General features: G+C 43.7%; 1 protein-coding gene across 1 annotated transcript in view; it reads right to left on the bottom strand.

The window, feature by feature from the left end:
* Nucleotides 1–20243, bottom strand: part of FNIP1 (folliculin interacting protein 1) — a 64827-nt gene extending 44584 nt beyond the window's left edge. Inside the window, 1 exon segment of the mRNA XM_036391503.2 lies at nucleotides 20070–20243. Coding sequence (XP_036247396.1) covers nucleotides 20070–20158 — 89 coding nt within the window. The 5' untranslated portion in view covers nucleotides 20159–20243.
* Nucleotides 20244–20452: the final 209 nt, after the last annotated feature.

Genomic DNA, 20452 nt, shown 5'->3' with positions numbered 1-20452 from the left:
GCACTCAGCCCGCCCGGCGAGGAGCGGAGGGCGCGGCACGGCGGCCTCCGGGCAGGCGGCGCCCCCGGCCCGCACGCTCCCGGCAGCGGCGGCGGCGGGATGCTCCCGGCGCAGGCCGGCCGAGCCCGCGCTGACAGCCATCATGTGACACGGCTGTCACCGCGGGCCACCTGCGGCCGCCAGCCCTCCCTGCACGGCGCCCTTCGAGCGCTGCTGCGGGCAGGGGCTCGGCGGGAAGGGGAACGAGGAGCCCCCGGCCGCCCCCGCTCGCCGCTGCCTCTGCGGCGCGACTCCCGCATCCCGCCCGCTGCCGCTGCCCCGCCGCTCCGAACAAAGAGCGCTCTGTGCGCTCAGCGAGGGCTCATTAATATTACAGGGCGAGAAACGGGCATGTGCAACACAATTGGATGGCCACAGACGGGGAAAACATTAAATACCCAAAATAATGGACTGAAAGAAAAACCGAGCAAGTCGGCTGGCTGTAAACAAGCTTTCCTAAATTGTGCTCCGGGTCATGCGAGGAAGGGTACCCAGACATCGCAACAGCAAAGCGCGTTCTAACAAACATTAAATAGCAAAGAGCTATTTAACAAACTTTATCGCTAAACCGTGGGGGAGGAACGAGACAGATAGACGGGGAAGTGAAGAAGGAATTGGGCGTTCAAAAATGCAATGCACATACATTAAAAGCCATCTAGTCTTGTGATAGGTGGGGCTAATCACTCATACTATTAATTCTTTATGATCTTTGGATAAAACTCAAGTAATACACGAAGGCAGAAGGCAACAGCATAATAGTTCTTACTTTATTTTTTCCCCTCAGTGTCTGAAAACCTACAAGTTTTGCCAATATTTTAAATACATAAGCAGCAAAAATAGATTTATCATCAGGATCTCCTGTTCCACTGCATCACAGAGTGGGTGAACTGGTGCACCTGTTCATGGACTTTGGTTCAAAGATCATATAATCCCAAGAAGACAGATGTTGCTTGTCCTCTGGAATGGATTCCAAAGCAGAACACAAAGCTCCCTGTTCTGCAACACATCTCATGGTTAAGTTCAGGGAGAAATCCTTAATCCCTCACCACTGCAATTGTTTTGTTGCTCTTTTATAGGATGGTAATAGTTTTATGTTTGATGCTGGACAAGTGTTTTGACACAAAAGCAGCAAAACTAAAGAGAGACAAAACCATTATCTTTTGTTACCATGCTTCACAGGAAGTTTCTCATTTAGAAATGAAGAACTGATGTGTTGTGGCCCTGATGCCACAAACACATATATTACAGACTTGGCTTTTCATATATGAGTGCCAGGCAATTCAATGGAATTACTCACATGAGCAAAACTGGGCATGTGCTGGTAACAGGACCCATGCCTTAAGCCCAAATCTTGCCTTTACAGCTTAAAATGCTAAGCTTTAGGAGACAAAAACAGTAACCACTCCTAGCTACCTTCTTGATCTAGTGAAGGAATGTGCAGTGCATAGTAACTTCCTTTACCTGTGTGGAAAGGCACCACTCACTAAAGGTTACTGATGTCAAAAGTGACCTTTTTTCTTAGACATGCAATGCTGAGAAGTGCCTCATATTATGTAAACATTTATTTACAGGAGTAACATCTAAGGTTTCCATTTTACCTCAGGGTAACCTGAGGCGTATCAAAAGAAGTGCTTTGAAAGCTGACCCAGCCTCCATCCAACAACTGACCAGGAAAAATACTGGAAGGAATTTCTCTGCAAATAGAGACAGACTCAAATTGTACAGAGAGTAAACAGTGCTTTAGCCAGATCAGTGAATATTTATTGCTTGAGGAAGGAATTCAGATATTCAATGTTTGTTTATACACACTGTCACCACTCCCATATCCAAGAAAACACTGGAGCATCTTTAACATGAGATATGCACCATCCTCTTCTCTAGGTGTATATCCAGCCCTCTCTTTGAAAGGGTGAAGTCTTTCCTTTTTTTGTGTGTCTAAAATTTGAGCTTGAAAAACAAAGCTGTAATATTACCCTGCTTCAGAAAAACACTCAAGTCCAAAAAAATGAAGCTATCAAAATCTCCTGTGATAGCCCACCACCTGCCAGGGAGATATTTCAGTATCCATGGACACCCACCCAGCTGCAGATGGGAATGATGAGGGTGATGGTGTTCAACTACATCCAGCAGCCCAGAGCCCAATGGTCCCCTCTGCAGACCCCCATGCCCAACTGGGGCTGGGGCATGTTCTGAAACACTCAGACAAAACCAAACAGCACCAAAAATAACCACTCTCTTCACTCTAGCCAAAGGCATTTCTGAAAACACCTAAAACTAATGCAAAGGCTCATATGCACCTTTTGGGTATAAATAATCTGATTTTAAACGAAGCAGACAACAGAGTTTGCTCCAACCACAGGCTAAAGAGTAATGAAATAATTAATTTTTGGTCCTCACTGCCTTAACAAGTTTTTTCAGTCTTTCTTCTAAAGGAAGGCTTCCCTCACACATGTTGTAAACGCACACAACAAAGAGCCAGTGAGCGAGCCAAGAAATATTTATTGCTTAGTAATGCACGAAGGTAGGAGCTGGAAGCCACACTCGACGAAAAGAGAGAAAACCAATTAGGATTTTATTTGAAATCTGCCTAGAAATACTTGGATACCATTTCTCTACAAAATACTTGTCTCACTAGGATTACCACTGAGCTAGACTTCTAAACAAATGTGCTTTTTGTATCCCTCCAAAAAAAAAAAAATTCTCACTGCTGGAGAGGAAGAGTGGAGATGTTAAAGCATGAGCCTTCCATATATACTTGGAGCATACTCAAACCTGCACACACAAACGTAAGCCCAGCCAAAGGTCAGAAAGAGCCCAAATGATGAGAAAGATCATTGCAAACAGCCCTCAGGAGTTTCAAAACTTGGGCCCTCTACTCTTTAAAGGAAAACAGATTGTTAAATGCTGAAAAAAAGTGCTTTTGATATGAGATGAAAAAAAAAAATAAACAAGTTTATAAACTCTCCATACACAGGATTCTCACTACCAGCACAAGGTCTCATGACTGGAATAAACTGACTCTACCAGCATTGTAAAGGAGCATCAGCAACTACAAATCTGCCTATGAGCATTCTTGGAGGGTACGACGTGAAACAATTATCTCTCTTTTAAGAACATGGAGACCTCAGCAGATTGACTATCCACTGCTGTAATTTTTCACGTCATGATAAAAATGCTGAAAATAAAAATAACTATCAAAGTAAAAATCTGATGCATGGTTAAGCTACTGAAACATTTGTGTTCATTTTGTATCACATTTCCAGTTGCAATCTACTATAAGACACTGAACAAACCTCCATAATACCAACTGGTACTGCAAGACAACAGGGCATTTTCCTCCTGCCAAACAGTTATTTTATTGTGCACACTCGGGTGTGCAGAGCAGACTCTTCTGCTGTAGCTAGTAAAAATGAAGTGTAAATAGCTCAGTGTTGTTGTGTGCGCTTCATGAAAAGTTGGGGAGAAAAAAAGTTCCAATACAAATTGCTTTTGATGAACATAGTTGGAAATAGCATAGCTGTTGGAAATAAAGACTCTCCTAAATCACCCAGAATTATGTAATGCAGCAGAGCAGGGTTATGGGGGGCAGTCTGTGTTCCCTCCTTTACGCTGCGCAGTTCTGGAGATGTCACGAGAGGTTCAACAATCCTTAAATCCACACACAAAACTAACTTGACAAAACAAAATCAAGCTCACAAGCTCAGATTTATCAACTGCAAAGTTTGCTTACAGAACTTAATGGTGAACTGCTGCTTTTTATTTTGGAAACTGTGAATATTAATAGATGAGACAATGAGGAGAAAAGACAAATGAGAGTCGAGGTTGACTGCAAGTCCTCTCCTGTCATGAAAATGAAGACATCTTAGAGAAATCACTAAGGCTCCACTATTGTTATCAACACTAATATTAATAATAATAATAATAATAATAATAATAATAATAATAATAATAATAATAATAATAATAATAATAATAATAATAATAATAAACCCTTGAAAAAATCCTGAAGGAATAAGGGTACTTTGGCTCAATACGCCTAACATTTTCAATTTTTTAATAGACAAATATTGAATTCCCTGTATTTAACTTCAGCTTAGAGTGTCTTTAAGGATTTTATTTTCAAGTACTTCTCAGAAACTATAAGGACTATGGCAGTTTTATTCTTTTTGCACTGCTGAAAACTGAGATTTTTAATATATTATTTCAGGAGACATTAAAAGAAAAGCTGCAAGGTGCATAACTGAACTGCCAGTGTGCTCTATCTATGCCTGACATGTCAGCTGATTCTTGCAACAAGCAAACACATCTAAATAAGCTTTTTCTTAATCAGACAGATACATCTAAAAATAAATACATTTTTAAAGGCTAAAAGACTAGAATGTAAACAACTCCAATTTTTTAATGTCACGCTTTTTAACCTGTGAGCTGTACCAGGGTGGGTGATGCTGTGCCAAGGGTGCCAGGATATAGTGGGTCCCTGCCAGGGCATCTGCCCAGAGCCTGGTTTTTCCACCTTGAAACCCCCTGGCTTGGCTGCAGGCAGCCAGATACCTCCAGCCTGGAGATGCCACTCCATGGAGTGCCCAAACCACTGGTACCTCCAGTGCCAGCACATGACAGCCACCAAACCTCTGGCTGCAGCCACTGCACCTGCTGCACAGCCCTGCAGCGACCCACGAGCCTCTGCTGTGTCAGGGCGCAGGGAGACATCTGCTTCTGCTGATTAAAACATCCTGCAATACTTGTTTTGTGAGTTTTATAAGGGGAAAAAATATGGCCTTGGTGGTGAAAGTCATCCAGCACAGGCAAGGCAGCATGGGGCTTGGAGCATTCCTTGGCAGTAAGCCACGGTTCTGTAATTGATTAAGGTGGCTGTGCTTGTGACCGAGTGATAATTGAGAGCCTAATAAATCTCCACACAAGTATTTGTCACTCAGAGATGGAAAGCAATTGTTGTGGACCTTCATAACGAGCCACAAGTGGTAAAATTACAGCTAATATTAAAAATACCAAGAAAGCCCACAGATCACTGCCAACTTCCTTGCCCAGCGTTCACATTCTCAGTTAAATTTCCAGGAGTGTTAAATGCACAAGGACTACACTTTCAGGCTTCAGCTAAATCATCCCTAGCACAAACTCAAATCATTCCAATTCCTCAAGATTATGTTGAGAACTCCCTGGTCTTCCTTCCCCCTACCCCAGATCTCATTTATCTGCATAAGCAGCATTGCTTTAGAGGAGATCTACATGCTATTCTTTTCTCGGGGAAAAAAAAGGAAAAAGAAAAAAAGCAGAGCCACAGCTGTTCAGGGTTGCTTGGAAGAGGAAGACAGAGGTAAGTAGTTATTCTCCAAAGATTCACAGGGATCAGTGCCTGAACAGCATTTTACTCTGTCCCTCATGTGACTTTAATTAGGTGTTGATTCACTCAGTCATGAGACACAAGGAAACAGGGCTGCAAGCCCCAACGTCAAAGTAATGCCTGTTCTGCCAGTTTCTGTATTAGCAAAGCACAAAGGGGACATCCAGTTCTGAGAAGCAAAACTTGTGTTTTCTTGCCCATAAACCAATCCATCACATCATTTCAACCTTTCCATATTGAGAAAAAAAAAGTAAAAAAAGACATAAAAGACATAAAAGACATATGAGTTATTTCAGAGAAAGATGCTTGTGGATTCCCTGATTATTCTTGCCTGTAAGAGCCAGACCAGTGCAAGTGTCCACAGGGTGAGCTCCCTGGGCAGGCTCTGAAGCCCTGAGAGCAGAGTGTCCCCTTCCATCTGTTAATCCAGGTCCAAGCTGCTTCAGGATATCAGGGTTTCTTCTGGGGTTTGTTCGTTTGCTTTTGGAAAAAGAATACAAGCTATTTTTCCGTGGCTTTATTCCTGTTGTTAAGTGAATTTCTTGGCTTCCTTAGCACCAAAGAGCTTTTCTGTTATGGGGTCTGGTTCCCATAGCAACAGGCTTTAAAAATATCAAAGAAATTTTCAGGACATGGTAAACCAATTTCACAAACTGTGTATATGGTTGTAATAGGAAAAGCTGGCGGACAATTATTTATACGTACTCAGTTCTAACAAGGTTTGACATAGGGATAATCCCAAGATGCTGCTCTCAGCCCAAAGCCTGGGGCTGTAGAGGACTACAGTGGACTTCAGCTTGCTATGTTACCAGGTCATTTATCAGGACAGTCACACAAAATTAATAGATGAGGATCATTTTTCCAATGCAGGTGACATTTAAGCTCAGTATGTCCCTAAAATGCATTAAATGCCAAAAGCTTTTTTCCTGAAGAATACAACCCCCTAAACCTTTGATTTTAAACACTGTGTGCTTGTAGTCTCACCCTCCTCATTTGTGTAGATTTTACAACTTATTTAAAACACATGCCTAGTGCTAATCACATCAGTGGGTTCATTGGGAGCAGTCAAACTACTTCCAGACTCAGAGCACATGCCTAAGCACAGTGCTGGCTCAGCCCTATTGCCCCTGAAGCTGATGAGCTTTCACCAAAACCCCATCTCAGTTACACAGGAACAACTGCAAACTAAAGACAGAAGATGATTATACAAACAAGTATAAGAAATTCATATCTATGGAATGAAATCCCAGGCTGCCCTATCTGTATGTGATGCTCATTAATATCAACATCCCACAAGTCCTAATGATAGATACTCCCCAGGAATCAACGACTGCCTGACATGAGTGTTGGTCACCGGCCTTCTAAGCATCCTCCAACACCTTCAAGTGTCTGATGTGGCCCAATTCTGCAATCTTTCTGCACACAGAGTGGTTACCTGCTGCCATAAGCCCAGAAGACTTTAACCCATCTCTTTAGTTAACCCTCAAAACCCCTAAATGTCAAGTACATTGCATTTCAAAACTATTGCCAAGCTCTGAACCAGAAACAATTAGGAATGATTTCATAGATCTGCCAAATAACACTACTGAATATTTAGGTGAACTGGATCTATCCTACAGCTGCTTTTCAGGAGGGAAGACTTTTCTAACTTGGCTCCAACCCATGCACTGAACATCCCTCCCTTACTGGCTCTACGAGTCAAACAGGCCCCTACTTAACCTGCAGAAGGGATGAGATCTTGATTTGTGCAGATATTGCCAGGGCCCCAAGACTACTGTGAGGAGCCTAGACTGCTTAATTCTCCAAGGCAAGAGTCATGCTGCTCAACTGTTTTCCAAATTAAGCATGTAAAGGTGACCTGAAACTATTTCAGGTAGATTTATATAGAGCAGACACTAAAGACATTGGTTGACTTCACTTTTATGTAACTCATAAGGACATGAGGACAAATAAAAATCAGATGCTTGAACAAGCCACAACTTCATTCATATTGGAAAAGAAGATACAGACTATCAGAATATTCTGATTGGCAGCCTGGCACCTTCAAGCAAATGCACCTTAACTGTGAGGTCCTAAATGCTTTGGTTCCCCAAAGCAGAAGAACATGTAAAAATACCTTAGCTATCAGCTATGGCCCACTCAGCCTTTAAACCAAGCTTAACAAAGTGCTCGACTGGGTTTGCTCCATTGTGCTTTGCTCACTGCTGCAAGGAGCTCTGCTCCCTCAGGCTTTCTGCCATCCCCTTCAGTGTTCTAAGTCTCACTACATGCTCACGGTTTTGGGTTTCCAAGAATGGTAGGAATGGAAAATACAGGGTAGGACTGGCCATTGCCCAAGCTCTCCAATACAACTATCCATCTAGAGGGATTTTCCACAGCAGAAAGACTGAACTGGTCAAGTATTACTGAGAACCCCACATGACAGATACATGGCAGCTTCGAGCGTCAGCTGAACATAGCCCTTACATGCCTCAGAGCTTTTCTTACTGCCAAAATCTGTTTGTGATAAAGAAAACTGCAGGTTCAGCTCAACATGCCCTCCCTGGGTATCAGCACTGAAACTCACTCCAAACACACACCTTCCTTATCACAGAGCTGAGCTGGAACACGCAGTCCAAACCAGCTCTGCCTGACAGAATCAACAGAATCACTTGATAAAATCTACGTTGTTCTACTGGGAGAGGCTGTACTTAATCAAGATATATATGTATATTTAGTGTATGTTCAATAAACCCCTCTCTGCTAGTAGTAACCAAATTGATGCAAACATAATTCCAGACACTCCCAGCCACCACAGCTTGCCAGCAGATTTCAGTCTGCCCACATGAGCATCTTAAAATGTGGAACCCAAAGAAGCCTAGTGCTGCAGGTAACCTGCTGTGAACCAGCCACAGCAACACACAAAGCTATTTGTTCCACTGCACCAAGAGGAAAGAAAGGTTCTCATGCTGGACAGCAATAGCTGTCAATGCCACCAGGACATGTTGGACTGGGTTGTTTTATTGTGGTCCCTTTGCTTTTTGTTTTCCTTTCCCCTTTTCCTGCTCATGCACATCACTTGATGTGACACAACAGTAACCCCAAACAGGATGCACGCCACTGCTTGTGGCAGAGGAGGAAGGGACAGCACAGCACCCAGGGGAACCCTTCAGAGAGGGGAGGCAGCACTGCAGGCCTCAGAAGACACTAAGAAGAGAGCAGAAGAATAGAAGGGAAAGCAAGATGGGCTTTAATTCTCTTCTTCTTCTGTGTATGAGTGCATGTGAGTAAATACAAGCTCCCAAAGCAGAGCACCAAACAGGGACAGTGGCAATGAGGGAGAACACCAGAAGGAACAAAAAATCCTAAGTAAAATGAATCACAGTATCACTAAGGTTGGAAAAGTCCTCCAAGATCATCAAGTCCAACCTTTGGTCAAATACCACCATGCCCACAAAACCACTATATCCTGTAAATTGTATATATGTAATCACAGCAGCATCATACAACTGCTTCCAGCTGCACTTGCACATGTATATTTGTAACCTTCTGCACACAGGACAACTCCAAATGCTTTTATTTATACAGCATCTATCAGCCCCCAAAAACTCAAAAATCTTACCATCATGGTTCTGATCCAGGAAGCAAAGGATGTGCTACAATACAGCAATTTAGGCTTGTCTACACAGAGCACACAGGTCATGAATTTACCTGTCACATTGCTGGGGGAAACACCAGAGTCCTTCTCTCACAGACAGCAGCTGAGCAAGGCAGGCAGGTTTCTGCTTTGTGCTATCCTGATTACTCTCAGTTGAAACACATGCTCACACACTCAGAGCCATGGTAGCAAATGAAGGCACCTGGGTGTATTTTCAAATATACAGATATGTGTGTTTTGTCTGACACAGACAAATATATACCTACATGACACAGATCTAACAGTGAGGTCTTTCCTGCTCTTGTGGTCTCTTTTCTCCCAGCATGAATACCCTTCAGCAAAGCTCAAGGCTTTGGCACTGAAAGCCTTCAAACCCTAGTGAGGATGCTCAGGACTTCATAGAACTGGGCCATTTGGTATTTGCTTTAAAGTTTAAGTTTCTCTTCATTTTAATTTTTATATAAAAAACAATTTCTTGTCAAATTCCCCGTTTCCTCTATATTTTCTTCTCCTCCATCTTCTCTATCCATACAGATGAGAACAATTGCCATCACTGAATCTTACATTATCTTGCATGGGTTTTTTCTCCAGTGTGGGCATAGACTGATGTCACCTCCTGAATGCAATTCAGCTGATTTGTCCTGCTAGCTACTAAGAGAAAAGACCAGTATTTAAATTTAATATACTAAACCCAGGTGAGGAAAAACCCAACAAAATCCCAAACAAAAACACAAACACCCACAATACCTGGTGTCTTATCTTCTGATCCTAATGTGAGAAAAAGCCTTACACAGCACACAAACATAAGCTACCTAGCAGTTTCTGAGCATGCTTCAATTGAAAATTTGATGACACATTTTAAAGTAGCTACATATTCAGGCTAACCAAAATAATGAATTTGCTGATAACTGCAGAAAAGATACTATGGGGAAAAAAAGCCCTACTAAATTTAAAGAAAGGAAAATAAATTAGTCTTATTACAAAGTGATATTTTTGCTTATCTGAAAAAAGTTTGATAACTATTTATTTATACAAAGATAAAATTCTGTTATAGTCTCAAAGAATTAAAGTTGCTTTGATTTTTTTTTTTACTTTGACACTTTTTTTGTTATGTCTGTTTTGGAAAAAAAAAAAAAAAAGAGGTCAGCAGTTCATGATTAGCATCTCTTGTATGACTAGTAAATATACCCAGTTAAGAAACCATCATGCTCCTTTTCAGAGCTTCCTAGTACTCCATGCTGTCAGTAGAACAATTTCCTTTTCTACTGAGCAAGTAGTGTAATTTCCAGTAACTCACAGCAGCTGAAATACGTTTAGGTACTGAAAAAACCAACCACTTTTTTCTGTCTGACTATTTAAGTTCTATGTCAGTTTGGGCTGCCTTTAAATAGAAACACAGTTAGTACTGTAAGCCAATTCACTGTCCTGACATTTGAGGCATTTCTTTAACTCTGTCTTAAGGGGTAATACTGTTATTTTTCCTGTAGGAACAAGAAAATTCTGGCAGACTTCTTCCCTAGCAGCTTCTCAGATGTTCAGATAATGTCATTCAACCAGAACAAGCTTCTGAGAAGGAGCACACACTCCCCCCAAGTTTCACAGCCTGTTCCCTGCACACCCAACCACACAGCTTATCATCTGCACCCATTCTTCATTAACACCTGAACTAACACAGTTTTTCACTACAAATTTCTGGTATCAAGTTTCACGAAAAGGAGTAAACAAACCATTCAGCTAACTCTCCAAATGGCAGGAACATTTTCTAGGTAAGGCTTCACAGGGGCAGTGCGAGGAGAGTGCAGAAATACTCGACAAGAATCTCATTCATTTCCCATGAACTGCTCACACATGATGTGCTTCCTTCTGCCCAACTGGAGTCTTCCATAATTATCCACAAACATGACAAAATGACAAACTAAGTGCTGAGCACACAGGCTTGGGAGGCCTGATTTTAACCCTGGACATGCATGAGACAAGAGAAACCTGGGTATGTAGCAGGCAGTGTGTGCTTTAGTACTCATCAGAAAACAAAATAATTTAGCTAACAGAGGTTTTGATATTCTGGTATTCACAGTAGTCCAGAGCTGGCCTTTCTTGAGGTCACACTACAGCTGTTCCCTGCAAACTATGGAGCCACATGACCACTGTCCTCCTCCAACATGCCCATCCTCTGGCTGTGCCCAGGACACAGCTTCTGGAAACTGGAATGGCCAAAGTGCAGCCAGCTCAGAGCTGCACAGGTCCTCATGGGAGGCAGGAGCCACCCAACAGCACCCACAGCATTTTCACTGAAGTTAGAGAAACTCAGCTCACTCAAACTTCTGTTCTCACATTCTCCACCAGACACGGCAGAAATCAATCAAAAGGTTTAGAAATTACTGAGGGGAGTGCAAGGCGAAGCACTGCAATGTGTGAGCCACCATTTCCACAGCTCCTGAGGCTAAAATAAAACAAAATAAGAAGGCATATAGTAACAGTTCCTTTGGGCAATGCTCAAGCAATTTACCTTCTCTCTCTTTGAGTGGGAAATGACACAGGAACTGTGGTGAAGATACTGCTCTGGCTTAAACAGGCACAAGGCCAGGATCCAAAGTCAGGGCTGAACTGCATTCAAAGTTTCTTCATTTATCAACTAAAACAGATGGAAGAGAACTGTAATTTGGCTCCTCTTTCTTCCCAGCTCTATATATCACAGAAACTGAAAGAGTAGAAGGTTTCTGGTACTATTACAAATTTTATGTTTTGCTGACATTTTTGCTGGAGCAAGGGAAAAAAACATTTGAAGGCGCTTAGAGTGAGGCACATAGAAATCTGGAGGGGCATGAAACACCATGAATGTGCAGGGCATGATCAGTGCCCAGAGTAAAGGAAACGTGACTGTTTCTGTGATGTATTTTAGTCATTTTAGACAAAAATAACTAGGGGATGTTGTGGAATGATCCTGGAGAAACAGAGAAGGATCAGTGCTGTGTGATGGATCACTCCCATGCCTGAAGCTCACTGCTGTCAGCAGGGGCTGTTGCAGATCCACATTTGGGTACAGCCAACCACAGTGGCACTGTTGGGGGGTCTGTTGATGTGGGCAGGGGTACCTACAGCCAGGATTGCTGCTGCTGACACTGGCACCACTGCAGAATCCCCCACCTGTACAAATGGGTTCCTTCAAGGCCAGAGTTCCAAAGACAGATAATATACAAGAGCTGGGAGATACCCTGATTATCAACACAAAAGCATCAGACAAGACTGTTAAATATAAAAAGTTTTTACATACAGTCAAACTGTTTAAGTCCAAAGGCTTAATTGCTTGGTAAGAGCTATGAAATTAGAAAAGAAAAAAAAAAACTTTATTACAAGCACATTTTACTTGCAGATACATCTCACATACATGCACTGTTAATACTCTATATGTAGTTCATGCTGCAATTCACGTGTTTGAACAAGTTTCTCTCCAATGCATTGTGTTCTGAATAATAGTACCTCCAGAAGCTATCAGTTTCAGAGAAGAAAATATTGTTTACGCAAATGTGCAGAATCAACAAGTAAAAGCTTCGGCTGAGCACTAAGCAACATTGTTAACCATGCATTGTTGTAAAAATAAATAAATCCTTTTCAATACAAAAACTACATAATAACCACTCACATGTCTATGAAGCAGAACATAATTGTATTGTGTGTATTGGGCAGGTATTGTTAGAAATTAATGATTGAACATAGTGCTATGGTCACATTCCTTAGGCACAAAAGAATCACATGAATTTTGTGCAAATATATTTCCCATATTTGAACATTTCCCATGTATGAATTCTGCTACTACTCACTGTAAGGTGGAGCAGCCCGTGCATTAGCTAACCAATTACTGATTAATAAAATTATTTCCTGTTTTTAATGGGCATAACTTTTTTTTTCCAGCAGATATTTCAGATTAAGGTTCTCTATCTAATACCACAAATGCGAACTGTTTCAAGTCCTCAGAGACAAATTCTGTTCTTGGCTGATTCTGGAAGGCCAGCACAACCACACTGTGGATTCGCTGCTGCAACTGAGCTTTGCATTTTTCCTAACGTTACTCACAAACATGTGATCCTGCAGACATCCAGCTCCAGATGTAGCACTGGGAGGGAACACAACCACTGAGCATGAAACCACTGCATGCACTAGTTTCCACTTGTAAAACACACTGCTGAAGTGGTCACCTAGAGCATTCAGCCAAAATTACAAAACAAGTTGCAGGCTCCAAGTCACACTGGTCCAGTTTATTCCAGAACAGAAGCTCGGATTCATCCAAGCTGTCACCATGAGCATACGCTAACTCGAAGCATTACACAGCATACACAGAGCAAGGGATAAAGCCCTTTGAAAATACAAGGACAATCTATCAGTCAACCAGATAAGCTGATCATCCCAAGTCAGCAAGGTTTGGAACATGAGACACGTAAACACATCCTCAGTCACCTGAAAACAAATGGTGGAATTGTTTCAGAAAAGGAGAAGACATCACAACACACAAGCAGGTACATACACCCCATGCTCTTGGTACATCCTCATGCCTCATGACCTCAACTGGAGTAGGAGCAGGGAAGAAACAGAACCCAAGGGTCTGTAGAAACACTTTCTTACAACACTTGCCAGTGTAACCCAAGTGTGAAGCACTTCCAGTCAAGTATATCTATATGTACATGATTCACCCACCCCAAGCTCTCCTGAAAAAGATTTCTAATTTAGAGGAAGGAGTTGAAATGCAGGAAGGGGAACCAAGAAAGTGAGCGTTCCAAGGGCTGCTCAGCAAGGCAGGAGACTGCAGCTATCCCCAGACAGCCCAGGCCATCCCACAGGGAGGAAGCGACGCCGCAGGCTGGGAGGAAGCCGAGCGCGCGCTGACAGGGCTGACCTCGTGACGGCCAGGAGGGCAGGGCAGCCTCGTGATGCCAAATGCTCAAGACACCACGAGCTCCCAGCCACCACAGGACATGCCAGGAGGAAAGGCAGTAAGGGTGACCCTTCACCTGTTAGCTCATTTTGTAATGAGCTTTGCCTCCTTGTAACAAATGAGAGAAAAAATGAGCAGAGAGCTTTTTCACTCCACCGTTCATGTTCCCCATTCCACTGGTGATGGGAAGAAGCCAAGGTGAAGCAAGGACTAAGCAGAGGTCCCACCAGGGCAGGGAAAAACTTTCCAAGGCACAAAGCCAGGCAGACACAAGCACCCCAACAGGTTTCAAATGATTTAATTTTTCTCTGCACTCACATGCACCTAGCATGCTGGGAATATCAATCCAAGTTAATTCCTTCAGATCTGGTGATGATATAAGTAAATAATCACTGGATGGACTGCCAACCCTCTGATTATCAGATCCTTCAGTCACTGTACAGACCCAGCTTGCAGCATTGCTTTATTCAGAGTTAGCACCTAATTTTCAAGGACATGCTCGGTGTTTCAGGAGCATCACATTCCGACCTGGAGAAGCACTGGGAGACCTAGAGAATGGTGACAAGGAAGGCTTGGAGAGTGGCCCTTTCAGGAGAAACTAACAAAACTATCTCCAAGCTCTGGAGGTGCTCAGTGGAATCTTGTTGTTTGTATGTCTGTTTCCAAGATGAAAATTGACTTTAAGCACTGGAAGGTACATAAAAACTTACATGACAGGAAATGCAAAACAGATTTTGGCAAAAAGAAGTACTTTAGAAAACAGCAATATATTTCAAAACACAAGCCAACACAGCATAGAGAAAACTGTGCATAAATCAAAGTGAAGTATTTATTAAAACTTGGTGCACTCAAGCTAATGAATGCAACCAAAAAGCCAAAACCATACTCTTCCAGAGATTACAGAAGAGATGGATTTTTATAAAAAAGCAAAACTTATAAGGACATTAAAGGGCAGAAATTAGCTCAATAAAAGCACAGTAACATTTGAGATGTTTAAGAATTCGAGTAGCCTTTAAAATTATGGCACAAAAGCTTTTTAAATTCATCAGATAACTGGAAAAGATAAAAAGCTGGACCTATTACAAAATGAGGTCCAGCTAGTGCTCTTTTGGAACAAAGACTTTGAGGTGGTGAAATTCCAGGAGTTTTACAAATATTGACAAAAAACCCCGCAGAATGCCAAAAATGAACAAACATCAAAACATGCTGTTTCATTAACAACAGGTTTTGGTCAGGCTGGCCTGATGCACTGCTGAGGAACAACTTTAAAAAGCCCTGTGCAGAAGTACTAGGATCAGGAATTTGCTGGCTGCATTGCTCCCAAGAACTGACACAATTTGGCAAGAGATCTGCTTTCCTGGGCTCAGCCAAGCTGTACACAAAGCTACCTGCTCCTGAGAAAAAAGTACTCTGGGTAAAACTTTTGACTGGAAATACCAATGTAAAGACAACTTTCATGTTCCTCCTTCACTGTACTCCAGGCTTCATTTTAAAAAGCTGAAGTAGTCCCTGGCTACACATTAATAAATCTCTCTGAGTCTCTTTGCACTTTTTTCCAAGAAATTAGCCTCTGGTTCAAGAAGCAATTATGCTTTTGTAAGAAAGCACGTACCATTTTTACTGTGCAAGAACAATAGCTCTGCAGAAGAACTGGCTCATGAAGCATCTTTGTATCAAGCTACCCATTTACAACTCTAGGTTTATTGTAATTCCCTTGATGAATGCCACTGCCAAAAATTATGTGAAAGGAAACAAATCTCAGGATACCATTTAAAGTCACTGCCACAGAGAACAGAAAGAGTCTGGGCTGATGGGGAATGCTTGCCTAGACAGATTTCAGGAAATACTACTTTGCAGTCAGCCTGAGGCCAGTCCTATCTCAGGAACCTGGCAAACTCTGCTCTCAATAAAGAGCAGCACATATTACTTGAAGACCTCAAGAAAGCCCACGTCTGGGACAACCAAAAATGGCTTTCTCTATCATAAAGAACATTTAAAATGATTTATTCCTGTATCTCCCAGCTTGAAAAACAGCACTCATTCTCAAAAATACCCAGATAACCAAAGCAAAGCCCTAAAGGAAGAATGTGCCCCAAAGATACCCCACATCATTGGTAAGACCTAAAACTGGAAGGGGTTCTGTCAAGCTTGAACAATCACCACACAGCTGTACCTCTACAACAGGTGCTTTAACAAGAGCAAAACAGAGTTTGCAAACATCAGTGGAATGCCCCTCAGGGTGAGATGGTTCTTTAGAGTTCCCTAGATTAAAATTAAAAAAGAGACACTGAAGTTTTTATTGAGCTGTAGTGTAAAAAGAATTCCTGATTAATAATTCCTCTATCCTCCAGCTAGGCAGGCAGGTTGTCTAGAGACAGAAGGGAACAAGTATTTGAACTTCATACATGAGATGGAAAAAATCCCCACTGAGTTTCCTCCTACATGGAGCCCCAACACATCCCACAGTTCAGTGTTACAAGACAATCCCTCTCCCTCTGCCACATTCTAACAGCTCCCCAGGTCCCATCAGGATTCCAACCCTCTCTCCTGCAGAAACCCTGCTGCAGCCCTTGCAGCTGTATTTACCATTGGAAACACTGCCCACACATCCTGACAAGGATACAAAGCCTCAGCCCTCTTGGTAATTTACTGAGCCCATCTTGAAGAACAAAAAGCTGGTTGAGTTTTCAGTGACTTACCAGCTTCCTTTTCTCCAGAGGGCTGAAGTGGATCCCTGGAAAGCCAGGAAAGACACAGCAGCTGAAAGTCACTATCTGTAGCAGTCAGTAATGCAACTGTGCAGTAGAATGTTTTGTGTGCCCATATAATATACAGCAGAAATGCACGGCTGCTTCTGCTTAGTTTAAGGAAGTCTTTGTAAGATTATTTCCATCTTACTGGAACAGAGTTATTTATTTACTATTTCAAAGTGTATCTCCATTTTAGATACATACAGCTTACAGCTGATGTGAACACCTTTATGTATTTTTACAACAGGGATGCTTTGATTATAAAATTCTAGAAAACAGCTTACCTGAAATTTTATTTTCCTAATAACTGTAACAGCCCAAGCCTGGGCTGAGCTCTCCTGTCACCAGCAGCAGTCTGTGCCAGATGCTACAATATGGCAAAGAGATCCTATTTATAGTAAGAATTACCCTCAGGGAAAATCCACTCACATGAGTATTATTTGCAGTAGACAGCAGGTACTTTACATCTTGGAATATAAGGGCTTTACTTTTCCCTCCTAGAATACTTGCAGGTGTTTCTGTGTTTCTTGTAAACAGATTTTACCACTAAAATTTGAATATTCTTGCTCACCATGTGAATGTCAAGCTGTAGCAAGAGATTTCAGTCTAAGGGCCAAGCCTGTCACTCACCCTGAATTAAATGGATGAGCTAACAAACTAACAAGCAGTGGATCTACTGTGATTTCCTAAAGTTTCTTCTGTAAATAAACTGCATATATAAATATATATATATTAAAAATATTATAAATGGCAAACTGGCACCTCAGCAAATATTTTATAATTGCTAACTTACTCTTCCCATTACTAAACTTCTTAACTCTAAACTTCTCCAGCACCTAGTCCCAAAGGGTTTTACAGAGTTTGACTATACTTAGGCTCACAAAATTTCACACACCCACAGCACAGAGAGAGATTCTTGGCAGGAAATTAAAAAAAAAAAATTAAAGCCCACCACAAACAAATCAACAACTAAACAAAATGTTTCCCCTGAAAAGTATTGTTTTATTTTTGAAACAGTGTAAGGTCAGATAAATAAACCTGGTGAATTTTCACAATAAGCCTGATGAAAACATAAAATATATTGATAGTAAAAAAAAAATGAGTGGCAAAATCATCCTTAAATGTTCTGCTATAGTAATGTCATTGCCAGAGTAATTGGGCTCTTCTCTCCAAGCACATAGTATTCACAAAACATAGTAAGAGAATTTATGCATTTTTATGGTTGCTCTACACAGTCTTCTCAATAAGAGACCTGTTTTTCAAAGTGAAGACAGACAGAAATAACAGCACTCAGAATATTTAGGAAATGCTCTGTTATTTAGACTGTAAACAGATATAATGTATCAATCCATAAAACATCACCTTGCTCCAGTGGAATTGATGAGGCTGTTGCATTCAGGTTCACTGGAACCAGCAACAGTCTAACTCTAAAGTGCTTATTTTCAGTCTCCAAAGACTCAGGTGTCAAAAATATCAGTCCTTATTTTGTGTATTATCTGAAAGTTTTGCCAGGAACTGATAATCCTATCAAGTTGTGATCTTAGCTATAAACTTAGCCTGGTTTGGAAAATGAAAGCAGCCATCAGGTAATGTGCCTAGAGAGCACCTGTATTAATCTTCAAAAATACTACTTGGCTCTCCTAAGTCAGACCTGGATCTCCCATCCTCCCCAGAGCCTCATCAGCCTATCCCTGCAAATTATACCTGTGGGTCCACCAAAAAAAACCCAGCTGCAAATTCACCAGTTACCAGCTGACAATTCTTATCACAAAGTGAAACAGCACTATCAGTTTCAGACCCAGTTTGGCACAGAATGATACAGGTGACGAGGAAAGCACAGACCTTGCCAAGTACTCACTCTAGTCCTTTCAACACGGGTGTGATTCCCACATTTCTGCCCCAGGTCTGCCCTGCAGCTGTTGCCTGAGCCACCAGTCTCTAGACAAGCCTATCACTAAAGGCAGGGCAATAGGCATGACAAGGATACAGAGCAGTCCTAGTACCCCTTCCCTTCCCCACCAAGGGCTCTGGTCCAGTATTAAGATGATTTGGAAAATAAAATGACAGTGACATCATTAAAACATTCTGTTTCTTAGAAAAAATAATTTTAAAAAAGGATTCACTCCACAGTGAATATCAGAGAGGTGTGAAAGCAGCTACGGATCAGTGTCTTAAAAAGTTGTGTGAGCTCCAGATAATGTCCAGCGTGTCTTGACTCCTTGAGGACTCATACAGTCCAATCAGTATTTTTTGAAAACCCTTGTGCTTAAATAACTGCAGATACACTGTTATCCATCTAAACTGCTAAATACTGCAGCTCAAAGGGGTATCCCACCACAGAAAATTAAGTCTGTCAGTCAGAGATGTCCCTTTACAGAGCAACCCAAGGGCTGATCATTCGTAGGCAGTAAATTTCAAGGCAGCGAGTGGGAGAGAGCTTCACCACACTGTTACAAATGCTTTAAGAAGCCCGTAACTCTTACTAATGAAGCAGATTTTATTTCCATCTAGGTGGCAAACCGCACTTTGAAACGATAGCGAAGGTTCTCTCTTTGCCAGGATGCAGACACGGCATCGCTTTCGAGCCTGACCATTTTCCACGCGTGGAACAGCACAAAAGGTACCTGTTTCCAAGCAAACCAGCCCGCGGAAGCCCCGGGCGAGCCCCAGGCCCCGCAGAGCCCCCGAACGCAGCCTCTGCCCGCCCCGGCCCCACAGGCTCCGGCCCGGGCCGTGCGAGCCCCCCCGGCCCCTCGGGCTGCCCTGGGGCCCCTGCCCTGCTCCCCGCGCTGAGCTTGGCCCCGCTCGGCCGCTCCAGGGCTGCTGCTGCTGCGGTCAGAGCATGACGAATTTCGCTACAAGCCCCACTCCTCTCTTCGCCAAAACTTCACGTTTTCTCCCCGTTCCTGGGGCTGCTCCCTGGGGACCCGCCCGCCTGTCGCCCTCCTCCGGCCCGCAGCATCCCCGGAGGGGCCCGCGGGGTGCGGGGCCTCACACACGCCGGGGAAGGGGAGGCAGCTGCGGGCCGGGGGCGAGGCACGGCCCGGCGCTGGGAGCGGCGGCCCCGGTGCGGAGGCAGCCGAGCGGAGGCACCGCAGCGGCCCCGACGTGGCGGTCCCGGGGGGCTCCTGCCCCGCGCCCGCCGGAGGGGCCCGGCCGGGGCGGCCCCGGGGCTCCCGGGGAGGACGGGGAAGGGATCCCCCGGGGCTGGGGGGAACGGGACGCGTCGCCGAGGAGCTGCCGATGGGGCAGGGAAGGGTCTGCCAGCCCTCGCGTCCTCCGGGCTACGGAGGGAGCGAGGAACTCGGAGCAGAAGTTTGGGGCATGGGAGGAGCGCGACCCCGTCCCGGTTACCTGAAGACACAGTCGTCGCGGGCGTCCCTGGCCGGGGAGATCAGGCCGTGCTTCTTGTTGAAGAGCTTCTGGAAGAGGGTGGGCGGCATTTTGGGGCGCTGCCGCTGCCCCCGCCGCCGAGGCGCTGGGCTCCGCGCAGCGCCGTCCCTTCGCCGCGGCTAGTTCCGCCCGCCCCGCTCCATTCGGTGTCACAGTCATATGACAGAAATTAGTCACCCGGCGCTGCCAGGAGGGGAGGAGGCAGCGAGGGGAGGGGCGCAGGGAGCGGGGGCCGGCCGGCGGGCGGGGCGGGCCCCGTGGGGCGGCCCCAAGTGAACAGCGGAGCCCCGCAGAGCCCGCGGGAAGCGCCGAGCCCGGGGCAGGTCGGGGTTTCTCCCTTTCAC

Source organism: Molothrus ater, chromosome 15 (genome assembly GCF_012460135.2).
Source record: "Molothrus ater isolate BHLD 08-10-18 breed brown headed cowbird chromosome 15, BPBGC_Mater_1.1, whole genome shotgun sequence".
NCBI lineage: Eukaryota > Metazoa > Chordata > Aves > Passeriformes > Icteridae > Molothrus > Molothrus ater.
The sequence above is the reverse complement of the archived record's forward strand: the minus strand, read 5'-3'. Positions and strand labels throughout refer to the sequence as shown.